At 44.1% G+C, this 21,342-nt stretch overlaps 1 protein-coding gene across 3 annotated transcripts in view; it reads right to left on the reverse strand.

The window, feature by feature from the left end:
* Positions 1-13,227, reverse strand: part of XPO6 (exportin 6) — a 101,681-nt gene extending 88,454 nt beyond the window's left edge. For all 3 annotated transcript variants that reach the window (XM_027609992.2, XM_027609991.2, XM_027609990.2), the window contains exon 1: positions 12,623-13,227. Coding sequence is in view for 2 of the 3 variants with exons in the window: in XM_027609991.2 (XP_027465792.1) it covers positions 12,623-12,625 (3 nt within the window). In the remaining variant the exon portion in view is untranslated. The remainder of the gene's footprint in view (positions 1-12,622) is intronic.
* Between the last annotated feature and the right edge of the window lie 8,115 nt (positions 13,228-21,342).

The following is a 21,342-nucleotide window of genomic DNA, read 5'->3' on the forward strand; positions in this document are numbered from 1 at the left end:
AGCCAAATTACATTTTTTTAAAACAATTGTTGACTGACCCAATAGAAAAATGTACAAAGTTCTGGAGACCAGGAGTGGTCAGCAGAAGTGGGAAAAAATACATATGGCAATAAAATACCAAAGATGTTCCACTTCACTCACAACTAAAGAAAGGCTCACATATGATGTGTCTGATGTGCCATTTTCACTCTTCACATTAAAAAGCTGTAATGGTCGGCCAGAGGCAGGGAAATAGGAAGTACCCATTAATGAGAATAGAAACTGACAGAACCTTTTTGCAGGACTACCACTATCTACCACAGTTTTTAAATACACTTACTGTTTGCCCCACAATTCCCCCTAGAGATTTATCGTACAATTTCACAAAGTGGACAAAGATATATTCAACATGTTTACTGCAGTATTAGAAGCAAACACAAGAAATCTAAAATAGCCAGCATCAGGGAATTAGCTAAATACCTTAAGGCAGGCATACCAAGTTCTAGGGCAAAATGATAAAAATATAATCCACACTTGGGGTGCATGGGTGACTCAGTCGGTTGAGCGTCCAACTCTTGATTTCGGCTCAGGTCATGATCTCGTGATCATGAGATCAAGTCCCAAGTCAGGCTCCGCACTCAGTGGGGTGTCTGTTTGAGAGTCTCTCCCTCTCCCTCTCCCTCTGCCCGTTTGCACTCTCTCTAAAAAATAAGTAAATCTTTAAAACACACACACACACACACACACACACACACACACACACACACACGCTAAAAGATAGCCTAATTGAGTTACTAAACTTCAGCAACATATATTTCTTCTAACAACCATGTAAAAAAGGCAAGCTACCTCTAACTGGGGTAAAGGGACAGCACTATATGAATTAGGCTAACCATGCTTTTCCACACATCATTTGATGGCAGAAAACGATGGAGAAATATCAACAAAATTCTAAGGAAAAGAAGGTATGACCCATGAGTATTACCATTTATGGATAAGGACAACAGAAAGGCATATTCAAACATGAAATAATTCAAGGAATACAGCAACCATAACTCTTTTGAAAAAAATTATCAGCTAAACAATCCTGAACAGATTAAGAGGGTCAACAAAAACACTCAATCCCAGATGGTAGAACAATGTCTAAGGATCTGCAAGAAAGAGTGCAAACCCAGAATTTTATACCTAGCCAAGATGTCCTTCAAGCATAAAAGCAGGCATTCTTAATTCACCAAACAAGTGACAATAAAATCTAGCCAATGGGAAGATGAATTAAAGACTTCAGATATAGAAAGACCAGTTAAAAGAACCAGTGGGGAACAATGAATCCTTTAAAATATAAAACTAAGACTAAATACTGAGGGAATATGGTTATGGAACATACTATAAATGCTCTAAAGACCCTGACAAAGTAAAATAACAACCAAGAAGGAGAAGAGGGAAATAGGAGTCCAAATGTTCTTATTTTTCCTATTATTAAGTTCACTGATATTGCCTAGAAATGAAACATGGAATATATTTATTAAAAATGATGCCATCTTGGAGCACCAGCCTGGTTCAGTCAGTACAGCACACGACTCTTGATCTTGGGGTCATGACTTCAAGCCCCACATTGGGCATAAAGATTACTTAAAAATAAATAAAATAAAAATGGTGCCATCTTCTTAATATCTTTCGTAACCTTTTTCCTTAACCTACAGGGATTTATCAAGAGCTAACAATTATTGAAGCAAAGATTTATTTGCAATTGACAATTCCTTTTTCAGTTTCACTTGATTTCTTGTTTTGCTATTAAATTCAAGTGACCTCAAGGGCACTAGGCTTAGTGAAGAGTCCATCTCAAAAGGTTACATATACTGACTACACTCATACACCATTCTCAAAATGACAAAACTATAGACAGAGAGATAAGTGGATGCTAGAAGAGGGGAGGGGGCTATAACACAGACAGCATCAGGCTTGAGGGAGTTCTATGCTGATGGGACAGCTCTGTATCCTGACTGAGGTGGTAGTTACATGAATCAATACATGGACTAAACTGCACAGAATCATACATACAAGTGACTACAGGTTAAAAACAGGTGAAAACTAAATAAGGTCTATAGTCTAGTCAATAATTGACACGTACCAATGTCAATTTCCTGGTTTTGATACTGGACATAGGTATTGAAGATTCCACACTGGAGACTCATGGCACTCCTTTTGCAACTTTCTGCATTTAAATATTTCAAAAAGTATAGCCTTTCTTTAAAAATGCAAGTAATAAATTGATTTTTCTTTTACTTTAAAGCATGATCCCAAAAATCAGCATGATCACTTTTTAAATGAAAGTACTTATTTTAGGACTCCATCTCACTTATCCAGATACATACGTACGTACAAAGACATATGGATGTTTATGTAAAGTTAATCATAGTTCAGGATAGTAGGATTCGGGGTGACTTCTTTTTTTGCCAATGTTCTTGGCACCTTTTACTACTACTTGATTTTTAATAAGCACATGTCATTTTTATAAAAAATTATCCAGTTGTTACTCTTTTTTAAATAAATAAAGAGATCTTCCCAAGTCTGATTACAAGCCAATTTAGAAATCAATGATTTCCCCCCCCCCCAGCTGCATTTAGCTCATAAAATACCTTTACCTTTTCAGGGAGTCTGAGACCAGAGATCTTTTTCATGATAACCTTCGTATAAAACAGCAGCAGGCTGCTCTTAATGTTAACTGAGCTACTGCATCTGCTACACCTAATGACTTAGCTGAACTGAACTGTATGAAGTCAAGCCACCCTCCTTACTGTAGATGTCCTGTAATGTGGTCCAGCTACCACTGTGCTCTCAATAATCATGCTTTTCCTATTCCTATCACGTTAGAGGATATGCAGGGACCTAGTTTCTCCTCTATTGTAGGAAACTTTTACCATCTTGCACTTTCTATTATGAAGTCAGTTTTACAGGTTTTACAGTTAGATGACTAGATGTACTATTTTTCCTGGGACAATACACCCAGTTGGGCTACATTTCAAGTAAATATGCCTGTGTAAATGTGCACTGGCTTAAGGAGAAACCTACTGGCACAGAAAAAACATGGGCTGTGGAGTTAGAACCTTGAGTCCGAATCCCATCTCTATCAACTTGCTGTGTAATCTTGGTCGAGTTACTAACATTACCCTCCCTGAGCCTCAGTGTCCTCATCTTCCCAAATGTACAACGGGGACAGATAAGACCTACTTTGCAGGGCTGCTGTTAAATTAAATAAGGACTTACACAGTGTACACGAGGGCCCCTCAACAATGACTAGTGCCGAGTGTAATTATGAAACACGCAGACCTTTTGCTCCCTCTGACCCCCAGCTTCCTTCCTTTCCCATCAGCCTCCTGAACCTCCCTCACTTCCCTCTACACTGGGAGTTTCCTCAATATCCACAACCCCTTCCCTCACCACACCCCATCCCCACTGCACCCCAGCAGTTCTCCCAGCAGCAATTAGTGTCTGGAGCCTCCCCCTAAGCACACATCCACGCAACATTTCTTTTAACAACTTCCCTGCTCGCCTGTCCACCCCCATCCCACTGTGCTGACTTGCCCAGGGGAAAAATGCCCTTCTCTGAGCGTGCTGGCTGCCTAGGTTTTGGAAAAAGAGGGTGCTAATTTACTATATTCATACTCTATTTCAATCTTACCACACTCTCCAAACACTGCCATTGTCATCCTTCTTGAATTTTTTTTCACCCCTGCCTCTTTTGATTGCCTCAATATCTGCAGAATGCTTAAGGGGCACTGGAAATGCAAAGAGGCCTAAGACTCACCCTGATATGGACTCTTAAAGACAAAGAACTAATCCTCCCCACCTGCAGGCCTGGAGTGGAACTGAAGGGAGGCTAGAGGAGTTGAAGAGTCTTACACTGTGCTCTTCAAACTTCTAAACTGTTTGACACTTACTAGAAGAATACAGTCTTAGAATTTCTATATAGTAATAACAAATATATCAAAATAATAAAAAGCCAAAAGAAAAAACCTAACTATAATCAAAGATAACTGTTAAACTACTAACTGGAAGGCCTCAAAGAGATTCTATTTAGGGTGGCCTTGAAATGGTAGGGAAGGTCTCACCTTCAAAAATGAAGAAAAGGGGGCGCCTGGGTGGCTCAGTTGGTTAAGCGACTGCCTTCGGCTCAGGTCATGATCCTGGAGTCCCGGGATCGAGTCCCACATCGGGCTCCCTGCTCGGCAGGGAGTCTGCTTCTCCCTCTGACCCTCTTCCCTCTTGTGCTAACTCTCATTCTATCTCTCTCAAATAAATAAATAAAATCTTTAAAAAAAAAAAAAATGAAGAAAAGGACAGTAGATCAGAGGGAACAGCACTGAGCAAAGAGAGGTATGAAGTGTACTCAGTGTTCTGAGAATGACAGGTGGTTTGTTGTGGCTACAGAACAGGTATAATTTGGGAAGTCTTTAAAAGACATTCCAAATAAATCACTTAAGCATTTAATACATCATCTTCAATCTGTAGTGAGAGGACTAAAAGTAAAATTGTGAAAATCCAGGGCCCAAGTGCTTCCCATCACTCTCTGGTCTCATTGGTCTCTGGGGGTGCCTGGGTGGCTCAGTCGGTTAAGCATCTTGATTTCAGCTCAGGTCATGATCTCAGGGTCATGAGATAAAGCCCCTTGTCACGCTGGGCGGAACCTGCTTAGGATTCTCTCTCTCCCTCTCCCCCTGCCCCTCCTCCCTACCCTCCCTACCTCCCTCTCATTCAATTCTCTCCCCAAAAAACAACAAAACAAAAACAAACAAATAAACTTGGTCCCTGCAATGGGGACCCTCAGTTCTGAATGATTTGGAGTCAAAGGGCATGCTCCCATCTGAGCTCTGTGAAGAGGACTCTGGCAGGAATACTGAAGATGAACTGCTAGGGAGAGAACCTGGAAGCTGTCAAGACACTAAGAGTGAAAGCAAGAGACATGGCTTGACCAAAGTGGAGGGAATGGAAGGAAAGGCTGGGGTCAAAACACAAATCAGCAGAGCATCTACAGGTCTACAGGTGGGGGACTGAAAGCAAAGAGAAAGTTAAAGATGACTCAGGTTTGCCACTTGAGTGTCCAGTGAAAAAAGTCATGAACAGAACCAGCGCACAGGGAAGCAGGCGCTAGCCTGAGGGAAAGATGATGGATTTGGTTTAATCTGATGTCTACAGGACAGCCAGGTGAATACCAAGGGCAGGAGAGTAAGGCCGAGTTCTCACTGGCACACAGGCCCTAACTGAGGCCATGGGAAAGACTAAGGGAGACTGACCCAAGGCAGTAATATCATCGGAGCCAAGAAAAAGTGTTTCAGAAGAGAAAAAGTCCAATGGTTGCCAGGGGCCAAAAGGAAAAGTCAGATGGCATAAGGACTGAAAAGAAGCCCTTTATATGGGCTTCAGCACACAGAAGTTGTAGCTGATCTTGAAAAATGGTGAAGACAGGTCAGTCTGCAATGGTCTATAGAAAGTGCAGGCGGAGCAGCAGCTACAAGCTCAGGAGCTCCCCCACTTCACCCCAGCCTGTACTGTCACATCTTCCTCGATTTGGACACATATGTCAACAATCCACTTTCATAAAATCGTCAAGATCCTTGCCCTGCCCAATGCCAATCACCTGCATCTCAACACCACAGCAACTGCCCATCTCCTTACAGAGCGAAGTCTCCTGTCATCTTCCTGTCAGGTTCTTTACCTGTCATCTCCATTACTACCAAATCCAAATCACCAATTAAGTAAAACACCCACTATTCCCAGTCACCACGTTAGAGGCTTCCAAAATCAGCTTGAGCTTTTCCCTTTTCTTCATCCCTTGAAGGGATGACTCCAGAATCAGTTTTTTAAGCAGTGAAAACTCTCTTGCTCAAGTCCTCCTCACCCTAATTCCACACCCAAGAACCGACCTTTGTCACATCCAGACATGTAAGGTGTCACGGGTTTCCCACCAATCTAACCTCTGCACGGCAGATGGATTCATTTTCCTTTAAGGAAAAACCAGCCGACAAAACCACACTCCCTAGAGTAGTATTGAAAGCCCTCCATAATCTAGCCATAAATTACCTTTATGGCTTTCTCTCCAACTACTACTTGACAAAAACCACCACAGCCAAACCAGTCTATCCAACGATCTGAACATTACACGGTTACACCCTTCTCTTCCGAAATATGCTCTCTCTGCAAGTTCTCTTTGTCACAGGGAACCTCGCTTACTCCCATGCTCTAAAGGTCCCTTGAACAGCCAAGACCTCCACAGCACTCCGACCACAATGTAACTGTCTCCTATGCCAGAAATTGTTCCAGACTCTTGGGACACATCAATGAACAAAGTGAAGATCCCTAGCTTTATGGAGTCAATATTTTAGCAGGAGGAGGCAACAAAAAATAGACTTCATAAATAACGTTATGTATATAAAATGTTTAAAAATGGTAAAAGCTACATAGGGCACCTGGCTGGCTCAGTCGGTAGAGCACACGATTCTTGACCTCAGGGTCGCAAGTTCAAGCCACACGTTGAGCATCCAGCTTACATTAAATAAATAAATAAATAAATAAGAAGGCAAATGCTACAAAAAGAAGTAAAGCAGGATGTGAAGGAGTGGGAGTGGAAGCTCTGGAGAGGACTTGAGAACTAACCATCACTGTAGCACCTGCAGACGGCTGGCCCTTGACTGTGAGCTAGAGAGAATGGAAGGCGAGCAATCAGAGAGCCCTCTCCCCTGAAGTTCTACTGCAAAGGGGAACAAAGAAATGGGGCAGCAGCTGACCTGGGTTGCAGAAGTAAAGACATAACGTGTTTGTGTCCTGCAAGTACCTAGAGCCCTAAAAAGTCCTAAGCACTCAGCAAATTTAATTCCCTCACTTCTCCTTGACACCTATGATTTTGTTATCTTTACTGATACATATCTGATCTATGTAACTATCTGCAAACAACTTTTCCTAACCCTTCAAGACTCAAATATGCCTCCTGGGAAAGCTTCCCTGGCCGCTCTCCTCAGTGAGTCTCCCTCAGATAGGCTACCTTTGTACCAATGCATTCTTCCACTATCACCCTCATCACAGGCTCTTGTAATTGCCGAATATAGTCCCATCTGCCTCATGAAACTGACTCCTAGAGGGCAGGTACTACTAACCCTCTTGGGGTGAAAGTGTAACAGTTATGAGCTCTGACTGTGCTCTGACTCTTGAGCCAGACTGCCCAAGTTTGAATCCCAATTCCATCACTCAGTTGTAGTGTAGAAGGGCCCTGGATGTTCTCATCCATAAAATGAGAAATAAAAATAGCCTCTACTTCCTGGCACCGTCTGGAAAAGTAAATGAGTTAATATATGTAAAATACATGGCATATTCTAAACCCTATAAATATTAACTATTGTACTATTATATTGTATCCACAGTACCTAAGATTATAAGCTTGACATAGGAAATTAATAAATTATTTCACAAATGAATAAAATGAGGCACTAAAAAGCTCTCGCTTACTGTAGAGAATTACTTCTCTATACATTACAGACTGTGTTTTTGTTTACTTTACCAGTAAAGTAATTCCACCATTTGAACCATGTCATGTCCAATTTTCTCAAAAGCTATTAAAGTCATTTCTTGATTATCGAGCCTGCCTCCCAGCCTAGCTCTAATTATGTGACTGCCTACGGAACCTCTGAGGACTGCAGAACCTTTCCCTGGCATCCCCCTGCACCACCATGGCTTCTTCATACCTCCCATGGCAGGGGGCGCCATGTAACACCATTGATGAACAAGTGGATGACACACCATCTGAGAGGCCAAATCTAAGGTCTGATTTTGCCTCCATTATAGGGACCACTCACCACTCATTACGGGAATGTCACGGAAGGTCACATTCAACCATAAGTCTTTGTAACCAAAGCAATTTTCTAAGCAACTAGAAAAACACTAATTTAAGCAAGAACTCAGTTTTGCACACAATTTCCATAATAACCAACAGCTCATTCAATATTAAGTAACAACTTTTCGGAGAAGTAGTGGGAACCTCTAAGATATTACATCACTTAAGAACTCATGGGAATTCAAAAAAAAAAAAAAGAACTCATGGGAATTCAACAAAACCCAATGATTTAATCAAATGTACTTACAGTATAGCTGTTATAGTAATTTTGTACTACAACTACAAATCCTTTTTTTTTTTTTAAGATTTTTACTTACTTAGTTGAGAGAGGAAGAACAAGTGGGGGGAGGAGCAGAGGGAGAGGGACAAGCAAACTGGGAGGCAGACACAGGGCTCAATCCCAGGACCCCGAGATCATGACCCTAACCTAAGTCAGACACTTAACTGAGCGAGCCACCCAGGTGCCCCTACAAATCTCTTTAACTGGTTCTAAATTTGTAGGTCAAGATCGCTCCTAGAGGAACAGTTTAAAGGAAATGTCCATACTCTCTAGCCCCCATCACTATCGACCTCAGAACCAAACAGAATATATGTGGATGACAGTCCAATCATCTTCAGTGATCTTCCACGTTGAGATCTGCACATGTGCAGATGCGCAGTCCCCAACTTACAATGGTTCGACTTTAGGAGGCTGCAAAAGCAATTCACATTCAGTGGAAACCATCCTTCGAATTCTGACTTTGGATCTATTCCCAGGCTAGTGACACGCAGTACGAAATTTTCTTATGATGCTGGGCAGTGGCAGCCAGCTGCGACTCGCAGTCAGCACATGATCACCAGGATCAACAACCAATACACCTACAACTATTCTGTTCTTCACCTTCAGTACAATATCCAATAAATGACATGACATATTCAACACTCTATTATAAAACAGGCTTTGTGTTAGATGGTTTTGCCCAACAAGCCACCCCTTGTGTGCTTATGTGTTCTAAACACATTTAAGGTAGACTAGGCTAAGCTATGATGTTCCGTAGGTTAGGTGTAGTAAATGCATTTTCGACTTACAATATTTTCAACTTACAAGGGGTTTATCGGGACATAACCCCACTGTAAATTGAGGAAGATCTGTCCTGCCAAAAAGTGCAGGCTTTGGAGTAGAGCACCTTGGTCCAAATGCCGGCTCCACCCAGGTATCCTACAGCATGTCTGTCATCTCCCCCTCTGGGAAAACTGGCCATAATGTAACCTAGCAGGGTTGGTCTGGTTAACCAGACCAGACCGAAGGACTACAAGAAAAATGAACAAATGAGAAATAGCTTACAGCAGATATATAATAAATGGTGTTTTTAGCATATTATACTATTTTCATCTCATTAGGATTGAAGTTTTACAAAGACATTAAAAAGGCTCAAACAGGGGCGCCTGGGTGGCTCAGTCAGTTAAGCATCTGCCTTCAGCTCAAGTCATGATCTCGGGGTCCTAGGATCAAGCCCTACATTGGGCTCCCTGCTCAGCGGGGAGTCAGCTTCTCCCTCTCCCTCTGCCCCTCCCCCGCCACACTCTCAATCAAATAAATAAAATCTCCCTAAAAAATAAAAAAGGTTCAAACATGTGTCAACTAATACTCCTAAAAGTAAGAAATAGAGAGGAAAAAAAATTTCCTGGAAGAAAGAAAGAGATGTGATCCCAGGGAAAAGCTCCTCCTCCTGTAAGACACACACCAGGAAACGGTTTCCTTGCATTCTGGGGACAAGGCCTGCCCCACCCACACCTCTGACTCTGGGACACCTACAGGATATGAACCCCCAGTGTCAGTGATGAAGAAAGGATGTGAATAGAAGTTCCTAATCTGGTCACAGCCACCGTGGCCACCCCTTGTGTGCTGAACTATGTGAGGTCTAGCTTACAAAAACCTTGACTCAAAACTTACCCCTAGAAAAAAATGTACATCGTAATCATGAAGTCAACTACTTTACAATAATCGCTCAAAAGTGGCCATTTTCATAATGCTCTGATTGCCAATTAAAATGAAATCTGAATGCAAGGGTGCTTGGCTAGCTTAGTCAAAAACCAATAAAACTCTGCCCAGGGGTCCTAAAGCAACATTCCTTGCAAGCTCCCTGAGGGGAGGAGCTTGTTTGCTTATTCATCTGACTTTCCCTAGAGCCTGGTGTCCAGTGGCAACTTAAAATTCACTGAAAGATTTGTACACCCCTACTCACGACATTACTCACAATAGCCAAAAAGTGGAAGTAACCCAGGTGTCCATCAACAGATGAATGGATAAACAAAATGTGGTATGTACTCACAACAGATTATTCAGTGTTTAAAATGAAGGAAATTCTGACATATGCTACAACATGGGTGAACCTCCGGGACATTATGCTGAGTGAAATAAGCCAGTCAAAAAAGACCCAATACTGTATGATTCCACTTCTATGAGATACCTAGAGTAGTCCAATTCACAGAGACTGAAAATAGAGTGTGGTCACCAGGGGATGAGGGAGAAGGGAATGAAGTTATTGCTCAATGGGTAGTTTCAGTTTTACAAGATGAAAAAAGTTCTGGGGATGTGGGGATGTACATTCACCACAATGTGAATGTACAATGTGACCCTTAACAACATAGCTTTGAACTACACAGGCCCACTTAAACACAGATTTTTTTTTTCAATAAAAACAGCACAGCACTGTAAATTATTTTCTCTTCCTTATGATCTTCCTAATGACATTTTTTTCTCCAGCTTACTTTGTTAAGAATACAATACATAGGGGTGTCTGGGTGGCTCAATAGGTTAAGTGTCTGCCTTCAGCACAGGTCATGGTCCCAGGGTCCTGGGATGGAGCCCCACATCAGGCTCCCTGCTCAGCAGGAAGCCTGCTTCTCCCTCTCCCACTCCCCCTGCTTGTGTTCCTGCTCTTGCTGTCTCTCTCTCTCTTGCTGTCAAATAAATAATCTTTAAAAAAAAAAAAAAACTTTAAAAAAGAATACAGTACATAATACATATAACATACAAAATAAATATTAATCGACAGTTAACGTTATCAGTAAGGCTTCTGGTCAACAGTAGACTAATAGTAAAGTTCTGGGGGAGTCAAAAGTTATATGTGATTTTCCACATCAATGGGGGGCAGCGCCCATGACCCCCATGTTGTTCAAGGGTCAGCTGTACTTAATGCTACTAAACTGTAACACTTAAAAATGGTTAAAATGGTACATTTTATGTTCTGTGTATTTTACAACTTAAAAGGAAAAACCAGAAAATTAACTGAAAGAATAAATGAAGAAAAGGAATACTGAGTACTATCACTCACTAAATGTTCTCATACCTTTGGATTATTCATTAAGGAATTCCTAACACATTTTATAGATGAGAAAATTGGGACTCACAGAGCTTAACCCATCTGCCACTATACTACATACAGTATCTACTATATAGTGCTGCTCAGCATTAATGGTGCATTTTACCGCACTGGTTCTAAGCCCCATGAAGACCCAGAACCTGACACAACACCCACAGGCCCCTTGAAAGTTTTAAAAAATCCCAGTGGCCTGAACATCTATATCACAGATGTCACTATGTCCCTTTCTCTACTAAATCCCTAACAGGGGTAGAATGGACAGCCTTAACACTTCCTTCACTGGAGGTGCTCAAACACAGGCTGAGCAATCAACCGCTCCCCCATGGGTTTACTATGTACCAGGAGTTGGGGAAGATAAAGGTTCAGAAAATTTCATCTTTGAGGGAACTGAATCTACTGCTGTGGAGAGATAAGGTTCAAGAAACAATTATAACAAGACAAAGGCTTAATAAACAGATGTGATACACAAATGTAAGGGAGTGCTGAGAGTGTCTTTGGGTCTGAAAAACGTGGAAAGTATCTTCAGAAGAGGTGGCTTCTGAGCTGGATCTGGAAGGATGAACAGCTTTCCAGGCACTACCAGGGAAAAGGCCAGAACATGAAGCAGAAACGGCATGCCCCGGTGTCAAAAGACACCCCTGTTCCTGACTTTGCTATTATCCGGATGAGTGACCTCTGCAAATCACAAACCTTCTGTTTCCTTCTATGTAAACCTACAGCAAGACCCCATTCAGCCCTATGTGTTAATATCTAATAGAAGCTCTGAAGTCAAACTGCTTAACTTCAGATCGTGCCACTATCACTTAAGAGTGACTGCCTTGGACTCGGGTCATGATCCCGGAGTCCCGCATCAGGCTCCCTCCTTGGTGGGGAGTCGGCTTCTCCCTCTGACCCGTCTTGTGCTCTCTCTCTCACTCTCTCTCAAATAAACAAAATCTTTAAAAAAAAAAAAAAAAAAAAAAGAGTGACCTTGAGCTGGGTAATTAGCTGCTCTGTGCCTCAGTCTCCCCACTTCAGGAGAGCGCTAGTGTGCTCCTTAAGTAACAAATGTCAATCACGCAGCACAAGCCCTGGCACATAGTAAACCCTCAATAAATACAGGATAGCTCCTGTCACATAAGCTACATTGTTAAGAAAGGCAAACCCCAGATCCAAGGGTAGTGCCTGCTGCGTTTCCAGGTCCCTCCCAGTCCTGAGACATCCCTGGGGGGGATGGGAGCGCCGAGCCGGGGCTGCAAAGCCTGCACGCATGTGTCACTGCTGGGCTCGGCACGCGCCTCTCCCCGCCCCGGGGAGAAGCGATGGCTCAGCAGTCCCGGGGCCCGCTCCCACCCCTCAGACCCGGCACCGGGGGGGCGGGGGGGCGGGGGAGGGAAGGGGCTCGGCCCCCACTTACCATGCTGGCCGGGGGAGGGGCGGCTCAGGTGAGCTGGCTCTCGAGCTTCGGACACGTCCCGCTCGCACAGTTCAGGTCATGGTCCCGGCAGACTCGGGAAGTCCCCCGCCCATGCAAAGACAACCGCTGCCCCACCCGGGCCCCGCGGGGACCCTCTAAAAAGAGCGCGGCCCCCCGGCCCGCCTCATCGGGGACCCCCGGAACAATTCATCTGGACCCACCCGCCCCTCCCCAAGGAAACTGAAAAAGCAGGAAATGGGGCTCGGAGGCCGGTGAGGAGGGCAGCGGCTCGGGGGGCCCCCCGCCCGGGCCCGACCCCCGAGGGGAGGCTCCGGGCCCAGGCAGGGGCTCCCGGCCTCCGCGTTCAGAAGCGGCTGCGGGCCCGGCCCCGAGGCTGAAGGGGCGGAGGCTGACGGGGCCTCGGCGGAGCAGCCCGGGCAGCCGGCTCAGGGGAGAGGCCCGGGGACCCGCGCTGTCCTCGCCGCCTCAGCCCACACGGCCGCCGCCGCCGCCCCCCGGAGCATCCCTGCGCGCGTCCGCCCTGGAGCCGCCCGCTCGCGCCGCGCGGCCGCCCCCAACCAACAGCCCCAACGCGCCGGAAGTGGCGAGCGCCCGGCGCGGCCCCACGGCGCGGCCGCCGGGCTGCGGCGCTGGAACCGGACCAATCCGGAATCGAGCGGGGAGGGGGGGGCGGGGCGGGGCCGCACCTGACGGCTCCCGCCTGGCCCCGCCCCCGCCCGGCCCCTCCTCGCGCCCGCCGCCCATCCACGCGGGCCGGCGGCCATGTTGGTAAAGGGCCTGGGTCTGCCATCTTAGTAAAGGGGCGGTTTCCCTTTCGCTTCGGTAGCCCATTCATTCCGCAGATCTTTAGGGAGCGTCTTGTACGCTCCAGGCTCCCGGCCCGGAAGTCCGTGGCCTGCAGCCTCTGCCGTCGTGGAGCCTACAGTCACTCAGTTCACGCACGTTTTAGCCCTGCTATGACCCAGACGCTACGACCCGTGCAGTCAGCAAGACTGCTGTAGTCCCTGCACTCGAGGAGGCAGAGAAGCAACAAGGGCAAATGAATAAATTAACTGTAAGAAAGGAGGAGTGCTGTGAATGTTATGAACGCAACAAACTGGCAGCGGGCTGAGATAGAAAATGCAAGGGAGGAATGGAAATGTAAACCGACACCCAAAGAATAAAGTCAATAATGGAAAGCATGATCAAAGCCGAAGGAGCAGTAGGGGTGCCTGCTGGCTTAGTCGGTGGAGCATGCTGTTCTCGGGGTTCTGAGTTTGAACCCTACTTTGGGTGTAGAGATTACTTAAGAAAAAAACGTTAGAAAAAAGAAGAAAAAGCTGAAGGAACAGCAACTGCAGAGGTGCTGGGGGCGTAGGATGCGATGAGTTCCTGTTCCTATCCTCCAACCCACTTTACTTTGTGAAAGTACTGATTTTCTAAGAAATAGAAGCAGCAAAGAACCCCGATCAGCAAAGGTTGAACCCTAGGGTGTACCCACTGCATAGACAAGAGCAAATCTGTATATAACCCAGTGGCTTTCAAACCAGCGAGAACCAGAATCACTTGGAGGGCCTGCTCAACACGGATTGCCCTCCAGCCCTACTTCTCAGAAATTCTCACTTAGTAGGTCTGAGTGGGGCCTAATTTACATTTCTAACAAGTTCTCATGTGATGTTAATGTTTGCAGGTCCTGGGACCACGCTTGGAGAGCTGCTGCTAGAACTCCTAACCACAGAGAGCAACAGCTTTCATTTATTCCTTCATCAAATATTTACTGTCACCTGCTAAGTGACATCCATGGTTCTGAGGATTCAGAACCGAGAAAACAGATACACATGTGCCCTTATGAAATAGACAAATTATTTTAAAAGTATTATACAATAGGATAAGTCATCAGTTACAATTGTGATAAGGGTGTAAAAGAAAGATACAAACCACCATGAGAATTAATGGCCAAGGGATCTAGGTTAATCGCCAGGGTTGGAATGGGGAGGAGGTCAGGAAGTGACATTTATTTAATCTGAGGCCTGAAAGGCAGAGAGAGAGGTATAGACCATTCTAGACAGTAGAAACGGCATGTATTAGAGAATCCATATCCGAAAGTAAATGGATGAATCAGAACTGAAATCAAGTGACTTGACTTTTCTTGGCTCAGCTTAGCTGGATGAGCAAAGGCTGTAGGATAAGACAGATTTGGAGTGGAATACCAGCTCTTACCATTTGCTGAGGTATGTTAAGCACATGACTATCAAAGTCTTGGCTTCCTCACTGTGTAATTGGATGAAATAACAGAAACTCAACTCAGACTCAGAGGTATGCCTTTGACTCACATAATTCCCATAACTGGACTTCTGGAAATAGGTCAGGTTCGGGGCATTTGACTGGTTCAGTCCATAGAGCGTGCATGCTCGTGAGTTCGAGCCCTGCATTGGGCAGAGAGCTCAAGAAAGAAAGAAAAAGAGAGAAAGAGAAAGAAAGAGAGAGAGAGAGAGAGAGAGAAAGGAAGGAAGGAAGGAAGGAGGGAAGGAAGGAAGAAAGAATGAAAGAAAGAAAGAAAGAAAGAAAGAAAGAAAGAAAGAAAGAAAGAAAGAAAGAAAGAAAGAAAAAGGAAAAGAAGAGGTCAATTTCATGCTGGGAGTAATGGAAGCCCTGGGTCCATTCCTCTAAGATTTTCTTGGCTCTGCTCTCCTCAGTGGATCAGCCTTGTCCTCAAGATGGCTTCCAGGAACAGCCAGTACCACAAACATCCAAGTTCACATCCAGCAAGAGAGAGCACCTTATCTCACATCCTTTCTCATGGCAATAAACTTTATCCTACTGGTCCTAATTGGCCCAGGCCTGTCCATCCCTGAGCTAGCCACTGCAGAGGAGGATGGAATTGCTATGATTGGCTTTGAGAATCCTCCCCTGGAGTTGATTTCAACTCCTCAGAATAAAGTGGATGTGTTGAAGTCCCCACATGTTCAGCATACCTCCATCACCAAGCTGGAGTTAATATCAAATTGAATGTACACAGAACAACTGGCACATAAGGCATGCAATAAATCACAGCTATTATTAATTTTTGTCCAGGGATTTTGTCCAAGTCAACTAAATAACACTTTGTTATTAATATTAATCTCAAGCCTGGTTACTCAAAAAAAAAAAAAAAAAGATTTAAGACTGCGATTACTTTTTGTTGGCACTGCAGAGATGACCCCCATCCATCTCCTCCTGCCCATTCCTATTGCTCCCGCCTTGATCCCATTCATTCAGTTATTCATTCAACAAACATTCAGTGAGTATCAACTTTATACCAGGTCTTTTCCTAAAGACTGAAAATTCCAAAATGAATAAGATTCAGACAAATCGTTCACTGCCTCATAGCAGAAACAGCCACCCTAACAATTCCAGCACAAGGAGGCGCTATAATAGAGGTGTGTACAAACCTAAGTGCACAAGGAAGAGGGGAAGGAGCAACTAGCTATGAAGGGAGGAGTGGTTGGAAGGTTGAACAAAGATGGTAACATTTTCATTGGGTCTTGCTGGATGAACAGAGGTTCGCTTGACTGCTGCAAAGGCCCCACTCCCCTTTCCACTCCAAGCTCTCCTACGGCATCAAGACTCTTTCCATTGCAAGTGATGAGTTTGCAACTCTGGAATTGGAACTCTGTAAGAGGGGAAAAGGGATTTTATTGTCTTATGTAAGAGAATCATCCAAAGGTTTACATAGATTTCAGACATGGCTGCACGCAGTCTGAAATGTCATCACAGAACTCAGTTTCTCTCCATTTCTTGGTTCTGATTCCTTGACCAGGGGTCCTTTATCCACACTGTTGCCCCTGGCATATCCCAAATGGAAGTCTGGCAGAGAAGAAAGCTACAGGTGTTCCAGAGAAATAATCCCCTTGGCTTTGATTGGATCAGTCCTGAGCCAATCACTGTGACCAGAGGAATGTGATGCTCTGACTGTCTGGACCTCAGTCACATGCTCCACCCCAATTTCCAGAATAGCTCTTTCTGTGGCTAAAATCTCTCAGAGCCCCACCACAGCTCTGTGAGGCCATGAGAGCCTGAGGAATTCTCTCATTTTCCGTGTGAGGAAGCTCGTTGGTTTCTCAAGAGGCATAGGCGTACTACTCAATATGTTTTTAATGAAAAAAGAAAGAAGGGATGAACATCTGGCACCCTCTGTAGGTGATAGGAACATTCTCTGTTTAACATGGCATTCAAGGCCTTTGAAGGTCTTTGAACCTCAAGCCATACTCTCTGGTTGAGTTTTTACTTTTCTTATGCAGCTGGATGGCCTTGAGCAGGTCAGCTAAACTCTCTGTACCTCAGTTTCCTCATCCATAAAATGAGAACAGTACTAGTACCCATTTGGTCCATTACGTACCTCTATCAGTTGGGTTCTATCGGGAAATTCTAGTTAGAATTTGAAGAATTAACAAGGGAGCTATTTTTAAAGGATTGTAAGGAAACCCTACAAAAGATCATACAGTATCCCCAATCTAGTAACAGCAGGACTATGAGGACCCCTAGGCCTGAAGGGGCAAGAGGAGGCACCGCCAAAACCTCTCTAGGGAAAATGGTGCGAGAACACCAGCTGAGGGGGTGTTCCTGCACGGAGGAAGCCAGTGGAACAAATACCCTGAATTCACTCTCTTCCCTCTCTCTATCTCGTGCTGGGGCTCCCCGTTGGACTGATCCATCCAGAAGCCAGAGAGCAAGGGAGCATGGTGATGTAGTTGTTGGGGCCAGTGTCCTGGACACTGAGAAGGGGGAATGGGACTCGAGAGGTGCACATGGAAGAGATCCAACAGAGCATTACCATTACTGTGGCAAAGCACGCGAAGCACTTAGAACTATGGTTGGCACACCAAAAAGATGTTCAATAAGGTTTAGTTATTAATTATTGATTATTGTTTCCCTCCAAGTCGCAGCCCACCTTACCTCTTGCTTTCCCTCCGCAAGCCCACCAAGCTAGACTTCTCATGGCTCCTAGGCTCTTCCATCATTTGGAATGTCCTTTTCCTCATCTCTTCCCATACATTCCAACTCATCCCAAAGACCTGATGCAAATGCCTCCTCCTAAGGGACCTCCTCGTGTAAATAAATAGCTATTTACAAACATCCACTAATATGATTAAGGGAGAAATCTTGTCTGAAGTCTTACCTAGTTGTGACATCCACCAGAAATATCCAATAGGAATTATCCGTGGGCAGGGCATGATGGGAGAGAGACATCTAATGTTCAGCGGTATCTGCCTCGGCTCTCTTCCAAGTACAAGGGAAGTTTATAGTGACGGTGTCACTTCTGGGCCAGAGCATTTCCTTGCCTGTCCAAGTCCCTCTGATTCTGCTTTCCCCTGCCATAGTGACCCCTGAGGCATCATGTTGAGATTGGGGCACCATGAGCTGGAGTGACTACATGGGGCTGAACCCTGCCTTCAACCATACCAGGCCAGCAAAATGAGCAAGAAACAAACTTTGTGTTTTGAGGGATTGGGATTTAGGGGTGGTTGATTACTGCAGCACAACCTGGCCTATCCTGACTAGTACACAGACTATGTGTGGTAGGTGGTCTACAAAGAAGGGCCCCCACTGAACCATGCCAGAATTCCCATCTTTGTAAGTCCCCTGACCTTGACTCTGGGTTGGCCCTGTGAATTCACTTCTGACCAATAAAATGGAATGAAATGGAACATGATTTTCAAAGTTAGGTGTTAAAAAGCTGGACAGTTTTTGCTTGAATTTCTTAGGATATTTTCTTTGGGACAAGCCAGCTAGCATGGGAGAAATCTGATTACCTGAGGACACCAAACTGTGAGAAAGTTCTAACCAGACATATGGAAAGACCATGTGAAAAGAGAGAGTATTGCCTGACCAGCTCCATCCATCACAGTTAGCTCAGCTAAGGCACAGCCACGTGAGTGAAGAGGCCATCTTGGATTGTTGAGCCCAGTCATGACTTAGAAAGATCCAGCCTCTGGCACCTCTCTGACTGCAACTGCATGGGAGACTCCAAATGAGAACCACCCAGCTAGGCCCCATCAATGGTGCAGAACTACAAGGGATAATAATGAGTTGTTATTTTAAGTCATTATGTTTGGGGATATAACAATATATAACCAGAACACTATAGTAAGGGTCTGACCTTTAAGGAGACTCATAAGGAGCCATCACAGCTCCTTTCTAGGAGGACTATGAAAAATCAGTTGCCTATAACTCCAATCAGCCGCTGGGCAACCCCCTACCTTAAGACCTGGCCCATCTCTGTTGACTGGGTCCTTAAAACACAGGAAGTACCTCAGGCTCACATTATGCAAGGTCACCCCTCCTCCAACCCCAAAACACACCCAGGTCTCTCAGCTTCAGTGAGTCCAGGACGACCTTCAGATTAGAGACCCTCCAGCTTGAGGCCAACTCATCACCTTCACTGTGAGCTAGTTGCTGAAATGGATTTCTGTTGTCATGGCAAACTTTTGAAGAAATGACAAAGTGCTAAAGCAGGGCATATGTGTATAACTAATAGGAAAAAGTCTGTGAAATTGAAATACCTCAATTCTGAACAATGTGTGTAATAGTTATTTTTATCTAAATTATTTCCCGAACAAGATCTAAATTTAGGAAATCCAGTGTGTTATGGAACAATAATTACTTTTTTAATGGCACACAAAAATGGGGGGATAATAAAAGATCACAAATGGATCCAAAAATATGGTGCTGACAAAAAAGAAGATGAGCCTTGGTCTGTGGACCAATGAATACAAATTGAATACAAAATACCTCTATTTTATATGCAGATTAGAACTAATAAAAAATAAATGTAAAATGCAGAAAATTAAAAGGCCAGCTTATTACGAAGCAGATGACAAGTGAGGAAATAAACCAAGGCTGTAATGAAGGAAGATATAAAAAGTCTCATTATGAGATGATTATAGATATCATCAAAGTCTTCAATACAGGTGCAACCCAGGTGTCAGGTGTTCTTTTGTCCTCTGGTTCCTGTGTGCTTTGGTTTTGTCCAGTTTCAACCCAGATACAAAATTTTGAACATCTTTAAGTTTCCCATAACAATCCACTCACACCAAAGCAGTGTTTCCAGTGGGGGTGCAATTGGCCTTGTGCAAGAGACATCTCATCAGGTGACATGATCCTGGTCACCAAGTCAGTAATGACCATGCCCCCAACCCCCAGCAGTCATTATGGCAAGTAAAACCAAGCCCACGTGTTTCCAGTGCTCCAAAGGCAGTATCACCCTCAACAGGGAAACCCTGCACCAAAGCAATGGGGACTGATCTTTACTGAAGTTTTCATAAGGATGCAGAAGAAAGGACTTACATCACACATTCTGTAGCGAACAATCTAAAGCCTTCATTCCCATTTTCTCAGATTTTCTGCAATCCTTCATCAGCCAGACTGCTAATAGATTATTTTTGCCTTAGCCCCTCACCCCTCATAATGCCTGGCTGTCTACTTTATCTTTCTTCCCTCCAGAATTTCATTCCAAATCTCAAGTTTCTCTCCTCACTATTATGCAGAGAGGCACCTCAACATTGCCCGTGATGCTACCCCATATTTGTATATTCCAACTCATCATGGGCAGTGCAAAGGGCCCTCACATTAATAGAACCCACCATCAGTAGAAGGTGGTTGACCCATGATTGCTGGTTATTTGACCACACCCAAGTTTTGTGTCACCTGTGTTTGCTCTGGAGCATTCAAATAAACAAAGTTGTCTCCATCGTGTGAAACAAGAAGGGTATAGATGATGCAGGGGATATCTGTTTTTTGGGGTTTTTTTTCATGTCCCTTCTGATAACTCCAGTTTTGCTACGAAGGACCATCTTTACTTTATGCTCAGTGTTTGAAGTTTGGGTGGGGCTGACCCCACTCCTCAGTGTCAGGAGTAAGACTGTGACCCAAGAAAATGTGATTTCTGTTCATTTATTAACAAAACCAATGCTGTAAAAAATAATCTTATGCATACACATAAATGTGCAGGTGTTCTATAGGAGGAATTCACAAAAGTAGAATTACTAGGTCAAAGGGTAAATGCCTTTGTGATTTGATGGATTTTCCTGAGTCATCCTCTATAAGAGTTGTCCACTCTTACCAGCTACACGGACAGTATCTATTTCCACACAGACCGGCCAATAGGATATACTGTCAACCTTCTGGATTTTTGCCCATCTGAGAGGTGACATCACAACTTTTTCTTTTCTTTTTTTTTTTTTTTGAAGATTTTATTTACTTGAGAGAGGGACGAGCATACTCCTCGCTGAATGGGGATCCCAAAGCAGGGCTTGATCCCAGGACCCAGAGATTATGACCTGAGCCACCCAGGTGCCCCAACATCACATTTTTGTGTGTGTGTGTGAACTGTCCATTTTTGTACTTTGCCCCTCTTTGCTCTTGAGTTCTTGGGTTCTTTGGCCACATTTCTAGGAATTCTTTATGCAATAGGGAGATTAACCCTTTGTGATATTGACTTGCAAATATTTTTCCCAGATTTTTGTCTTTGGACTTTGCTTATGGTTTTGCTTTTCAGTGAAGAAGTTTTGATTTTTTTTATAGTTGAATTAATTGATCTTTAATGGCTTCTGAATTTTGAGTCATACTTAATAAGGATGATTCTATGCCAATGTTTAAAGGAATTTACCCACACTCTCTTCCAGTACTTTTATACCTTTAATAGAAAACACAGGTTAATCTTTGATCTACATAGAATTTAT

Source organism: Zalophus californianus, chromosome 10, assembly GCF_009762305.2.
Source record: "Zalophus californianus isolate mZalCal1 chromosome 10, mZalCal1.pri.v2, whole genome shotgun sequence".
In the NCBI taxonomy this organism is placed as follows: domain Eukaryota; kingdom Metazoa; phylum Chordata; class Mammalia; order Carnivora; family Otariidae; genus Zalophus; species Zalophus californianus.